This window comes from Belonocnema kinseyi, chromosome 6, assembly GCF_010883055.1.
Source record: "Belonocnema kinseyi isolate 2016_QV_RU_SX_M_011 chromosome 6, B_treatae_v1, whole genome shotgun sequence".
NCBI lineage: Eukaryota > Metazoa > Arthropoda > Insecta > Hymenoptera > Cynipidae > Belonocnema > Belonocnema kinseyi.
The window spans coordinates 4,473,092-4,479,909 of record NC_046662.1 but is presented as its reverse complement, the minus strand read 5'-3'; the positions used below and the strand labels follow the sequence as shown (position 1 = coordinate 4,479,909).

Here is a 6,818-nt window from a genome sequence, read left to right as displayed (position 1 = left end):
GAATTGTACACCACCTGTACGCCACCGAAAGATGTATACCGCCCAAACGCTACCAAGAGCTGTACACCGCCCAAACGCAACCAAGAGATGTACACCGCCCAACCGCTACCAAGAGCTGTACACCGCCCAAACGCAACCAAAAGATGTACAACGCCCAACCGCTACCAAGAGATGTACACCGCCCAAACGCTACTAAGAGCTGTATACCGTCCAAAATCTACCGAGAGCTGTACACCGCCTGAACGCCACCGAAAGCTGTATACCGCCCAAACGCTACCAAGAGCTGTACACCGTCCAAACGCTACAGAGAATTGTACACCACCGAAAGCTGTACAACGCCCAAACGCTACCAAGAGATGTACACCACCCAAACGCTACTAAGAGCTGTATACCGCCCAAATGCTACCAAGAGTTGTACACTGCCCAAACGCTACTAAGAGCTGTACACCGCCCAAAATCTACCGAGAGTTGTACACCACCTGAATGCCACCGAAAGCTGTATACCGCCCGAATGCTACCGAGAGCTGTACACCGCCCGAATGTGTTATAGCTCTGTACAACGCCCAAGCATGACGCAAAGTGGTATGGAATGTAGACGTGAAATTGATGAAGAGTCTGGCAAGTTGATTTCAATAAAATTATTTTGAATAATTAATTACTAAAAAGTTCTTCCATTTAGGCTACATTTCAATGCCAAGTTTATGGTCTTTCCTTGACACTTGCTTGGATAACTGACTCTTGAAGTTTTTGTACTGTCGAAATCTTCCTGTGAGTCGAGTGCGACGGATTTTCTTGAATTTTGTGATTACCAGGAAGGTGCTGGCCCAGTTGTCCCGGCGGTCACTCCTACGAAAGGATTTGTCGATGCTCCTGACACTAAATTATATCATTAGTGTCAATTTTACGAACTTTCTATTTTTTTGTGTGTAAAATAATAGTTTTTCAATCAATTTTTGAATATAGCATAATTAAGTGCAGCTATTGAATAAAATCAGGGCCTGAAATGTTAATAGGTTTTACACACTTTGTGTAATGTGGATTTAAAAGTTGAATAAAAAATAAAAAAGTATGCAGTGGAAAATTAATTTTATTTTCTGAGCAAAATTTTAAGTTTTGTAAGCTGGTATTTTAAAGGTAATAAACATGAAATTCAATGTATTTTGTTAACTATTATTTTCTAGTATATAAATTTTTAGTTAGAAGTTCAACTATTTTTAAATAAAATTTCACTACTTAATTGAAAATCAACTTTTCTGTTGAAAATTCATCATTTTCATTTAAAAATTCAGCTCTTTTGGCAAAAATTTAATCTTTTTTTTTCACAAAAATGCAACTATTTAGTTTAAAATAATTCTGTTTTGGTTGAAATTTTGTCTTTTATTAGAAAATTAATTAACTACTTTTGTAAGATTTGTTTTTGCTGAAAATTGATCTTTATTGGTTAAAAATTTACAATGAATTATTTTGTTGAATAATCAACAATTTGGATTTGAAAAAAGTATTTATTAGTTCAAAATTAATTTTTTGAATTCAAAATTCAACTATTTCGTTTTTGCTGGACAATTCGTATTTTTAGGTTTGAAAATTCATCTCTTTTGGTATAAATTTAATCTTTTATTAATAAAAAAAACTTAGTTTTTCAACTGAAATTTTAACTATTTAATTTTTTGTTGAAAATTTATCGTTTTTTTCAGAATTTAACTATTTTGTTGAAAATCATTTATTTTGGTAAAAATTTAAACTTTATGTGGCTTAAATCCAAATATTTGGTTGAAAATTAACTTTTTTGTAGAAAACTCAACTGTTTTGTAGAAAATTGATCATTATAGATTAAAGTTCCAACAATTTTTTGTTTCTTTGTAGAAAATTCAACCCTTTTTGGGTTGAAATATTAAACATTATATTTTTCGCTAAGAATTCATATTTTTTAACCAAAAATGTAACTATTTTCTTGTTGGTTAAAACTTTGTATTTTTTGTTTGAAAATTCATCCGTTCTGGTAGAAAATAATTCTGATTATTTGAGGATTTAATTATTTCATTGAAAATTTGTCTTTTATGGTAGTAAATTAATTTTTCTGGTTGAAATATCAATTATCATATTATTGTCTAAGAATTAATATATTTTTTCATTGAAAATTCAACTCTTTGATTAAAAAGTTAACCGCATGCTTGAAAATGGGTTTTTTGCTTGGAGAAAATTGATTATTTTAACTGAAAGTTCATGTATTTTGTTGAAAATTCGTTTTTATGGTAGAATTAAACTATTTTTGACTTAAAAAGTCATTTTTTGGTTTTAAGATTCAACTATTTTATTGAAAATTTGTCTTTTTCTTGGTTGGAAAGTAATTTTTTTTTTAAATTGAAATTTCGTATTTTTTATTTGAAAATTTATCTCTTTTTTACACTTAATCTTTTCTGTTTGCACAAATGCAAAAGTTTAGTAGAAAATGATTCTATTTTGGTTCAGGATTTAGGTAATTGGTTAAAAATTTGTCTTTTTCAGTAGAAAATGATTCTTTTTGGTTGTAAATGCATATTTTCTAAGTTGAATTCGACTGTTTTGGATTAAAAATTAACATCTTTTTGGGCTAAAATATCAATTATTTTATTTTTCGTTGAAAATTCATTTTTTTGTGGTTGAAAATTCAACTATTTAGTTAAAAATTAATTTTTTAGATGAAAATGCATCTCTTTTGTTGTAAATTTATTTCATTTGTTGAAAAGAATTAATTTTAACTGAAAATTGAACTATTTCGCTTTAAATCCATGAATTATATTAAAAATTCAAGAATTTAGTTAAAAATGAATTAATTTTAATGAAAATGCAATATTTTCTTTTGAAATGTTAATCATTTAAAGCGGTTCACCTTGAATTTAAAGTAGTACCCGCAATCCCGACTAATTTTATTTAAGAGAATTTATTTCTCGACTTCAGGGAAAAATTTACTTATATAACCAATTTTTAGAGGGTTTTCGCCTGTGAAGCCCGTTATCGACACACATTTTAAGCCCTGAAAAAATCAATTGCTGTAATTAAATTCAAGTTTGCCTAATTTTTCAAACAAGGATTACAAAAGTGAGTGACTAAAATCAAACATAAGTGTAAATTCTAGCCTGAATTATAGATCAATATTCTAGAAAAAAAAAAAAAATAGAACTAAAACAAGGAACAAACTCAAATTAATGAACTGTTGAAATTATTTAAAAAAGAAAATTGTATTTTCCTCAAATTACAAGATTATTTCTACATAAGATAGAAAGATAGTATCTTGACTTTTTGAAAAGCGTTGCCAACAATATAATTAAAAAGTGTGGAAATTATTCAATCATTGCGAATAATAAATTACACCACGTGAGAAGATGAAATATTCCTTGGAAGCAAAAGTTTCGAAGAATTTTGATAAAAAAAAAAAGTAAAAATAAAAAACTAGGTACAAAAAGAGAGAGAGAGAGAGAGAGAGAGAGAGAGGGAAAGAAAAAATATTAGTAATCACGTGTACTCTCTTTCAAGTGTATAAGTATATAAGTAACTAGCTCGTAGCGTAAACGCTTTAAAACCACGAACAAAATACTTACAATGGAATAAAGCAACAGTCACTTTGCAAGTTTATGATTATCACTGTGAATATATAAGTCTAATATACATAGATGCATGTACTTACATACAAATAATTAAAAGATAAATAATAATAATAATAATAATGTTTCGTCCATTCTCTCAATATGTGCCAAAAATAAAATAATCGGCTCAAAAAAAATACATTCAAGTCATGCATTATCTACAATTCAAAAAAGAAAACAAGCAAACTAAAATCTTTGTGAAAGGGCACGTGAAAAGGCACGTGAAAGTCACAATGATTTGCCACAATTCTATATTAAATGATTTGTCAACTAATCCAAGAGTCCATTGTGTTTCAATTGTCGATGAAACTGAATTTCCTCAACTGATAAGAGGGTCTTTTCTTTAGTCACAAGTGAGAAAGTAGACGAGTAATGCCGATTTGATTGCTAAATTCCTACCATACCGACATCAAGACTCGCCCACAGTTCAAGTGGTTCAGATCCGTGCTAAATCTATAATATTTAGCACGGACACGAACCAGTTGAGCTGTGGATGGATCTCAATGTCGGTAAGGTAGGAACTCACAATTAGAAGCGGCCTCACTCATCCACTTGAGGCAATGGACTGTAGTTTCTCTTTTCTGGTGTGTACACATCGAAAGCTTTACTTTCCTACTGCATTCAACAATCATAAATCTACTAATGATAGACTATTATTTCTAGATATATATGCTGAAAATGCGATTGACGACATCGATGAAAATTGTCATAGCTTTGAATTTCGTGAACTAGATACCGGTGGTGTAGCTGACGCGATCTCCGCCGCTGTTCAGTGTGGTATTTTCATTGGCCATTGATGGCGGGGGTGGCATTGCAAAAGCTGGTTGGCTACCTGGGGCTCCCTGAGCTGCTCCAGGTTGGGGCTGTGCAGTCACCGCTTCCTCGTCACTCTCGTCCTCCTGTTAATCATTCTCATTTATTGTGTGCCGTTTTCTATTTTTTCAAACAGTTTCATGGTGTCTAGCGATTCTCAACCTTTAAGCATGAACGTGCGGTCTCACAGACCGTACCATTGTTCTGGTAAGAATTTATTTTAATTAATAGCAATATGCATTTTTTCGTTAACTCTTCGGTTGAAAATTCAAGTCTTTTTTTTTTAAAGTTTGTCTTTTTTATTTTAAAGTTTACCTGCTTTAGCAGAAATTAAATCTTTTTTTCCTTGATAAAAATGCAACTGCTTGGTTAGAAATTAAGCTTATCATATTATTTTTTTGAAGACTGAACTATTTCAGTCGAGCTTCGCGCTCGATAATAGGTTACCTCTCGCTTCGCGCTCGGATATTTATTCTTTGCACTTGGAATGCTTGATAAAAACTTTATAAAAAAGATCTCTTTTAGATGGCAGTATTTATATGCGTCTTCATATTCTGACTTGTCTAATTAATTAAGGGCATGTGATACTTAGAAAATTGTCGATTTTACCAGTTTTAGGTTCCGACGGCTTTTTTTCTTTAATAATCAATATTTTGTCTTAAAAATTTCGGACATGATAACGACCATGCTAACGGACGTCCCCACACACTTTTTTGGTTTAATTCAAAAAAGTTTTAATTTATCAAAATCTGATTAATTTGCATAGCGCTTAGGAATTAGTATCGATTTTAGCAGTTTTAGGCTCCGACGGCTTTTTTTCTAGAATAATCAATATTTTGTCTTAAAAATTTGGGAAATGATAGCGACCATGCTAACGGACGTCCCCGCACACTTTATTTGTGTTTTATTTCAAAAAAATTTTTGATATTGCTAACAAAGTGTGTACATTTGGAGGTTATGTATGTTACAATTCTCCTGTGCGTTACTTCCAAACTACACAATATTTTTGGCCGAAAACTTTGGACTTGCAAATGAACATAGTAATTAATCTCCCGGAACTAACCCTTTTTGCAGGCAATTAAAAAAGTTTATTTCATAAATAATTTCCAGATTATCGGAAAGGCAGAGATGCAAAACAACGTAACCTCAAAATAATATATATGCATAAAATTTTTATTGAACACAAAAAAATTTTTTTCATTATCCCTCAAAAAAGAGTCCGTTATGATATTTTATAGCATCTCCGAATTCAGTTTTTAAAATTTTCATTTTTGTGGAAAAAAATCCGGGGAAACTGTAAGTATCACATGCCCTTAAGTACAGTCAAAGATTAAGTTTCTCAAAGCTCTGTAGGCTTTGAGGTACACATTTTCATCGTGACACTCGCGCTGCGCGCTCGTTTTCTGACAGACATTTGTAAACAGGTTCTGTTGGATTTTTTTCTCGTAACTTTCGTGGTTTTTCCACACATTTTTTTTAATCTTATTTTTTTTCAACGTTATTTTTCACGAATAAAACAAAAAGTAGACGTCCTATCAAGAGGTGATTTTTAACGAAACTGCAAATCTTTTTCGGGATAACCATTTTTGTTAATTCATATTTTGTCGTATCCTGCATAGTTTGTCCACAAAATGGAATTTTTATTTTCCATTATTTTTTGTACAATCAAAATTTGAATTTTCGATTTTTAAAGAAAATCCGAAAATTTGTTATGATAATCTGTTAAAGCCTTTCTTTTAGGACCTAAAAAAATTGTGCCAAAGATGAATTTGATTCGCTCATTTTTTTGAAAGTTATCGTGTTTACGGACGGACGGCCGGACGGACAGACAGACGCCATCGTGAAAACCTAATTTTCGGACTCAGGGGGTCTCGAAACGTGGAGATCCGTTGAAAAAGTGTGATGTTAAATTTCCGACAATTCTAATACTTTCTCAATCGTAAATGATGAGAATGTAAAAATGTGGCATTTTTTATTACAAATTCATCTGTTTTAGTAATATTTGCAATATATGCAACTATTTACTAGAAAATTCAACAATTTTGTTAAACAGTCATCCTTTTTAGATATAAATTCGTCTTTTTAGATTGAAAATTAAATTTTTTTCGTAGAAACTTATTTTTTTGTTACAAAAATTCAATTTTGGATGTTAGTGAGTTAACTAAAATAAAAAATTCTTCTGCTTTAAAAATAAATTTAATATTTTTTGATAAAAATGCAACTATTTGCTAGAAAATTCAACTATTTTGTTAAAAATTCATCCTTTTTGGTTGAAAAAATTCGTTTTTTTGGATTGAAAATTTAATTTTTTTCGTATAAACTTATTGTTTTGGTACAAAAATTCAATTTTTGATGTTGCTGAGTTAACGGGGGGGGGGGGGG

The 6,818-nt window shown here is 31.0% G+C and overlaps 1 protein-coding gene across 5 annotated transcripts in view; it reads right to left on the bottom strand.

Moving 5' to 3' along the window:
• Positions 1-6,818, bottom strand: part of LOC117174414 (dnaJ homolog subfamily C member 5-like) — a 32,495-nt gene that overhangs the window by 1,224 nt on the left and 24,453 nt on the right. For 3 of the 5 annotated variants that reach the window (XM_033363520.1, XM_033363521.1, XM_033363522.1), the window contains 2 exons: positions 4,360-4,522; positions 15-876 (listed from right to left, as the gene is read on the bottom strand). In XM_033363520.1, coding sequence (XP_033219411.1) covers positions 806-876; positions 4,360-4,522 — 234 coding nt within the window. In that variant the 3' untranslated portion in view covers positions 15-805. Of the gene's footprint in view, positions 1-14; positions 877-4,359; positions 4,523-6,818 lie in introns of those variants that run through there. The other 2 variants (XM_033363524.1, XM_033363523.1) reach the window with 1 other exon arrangement.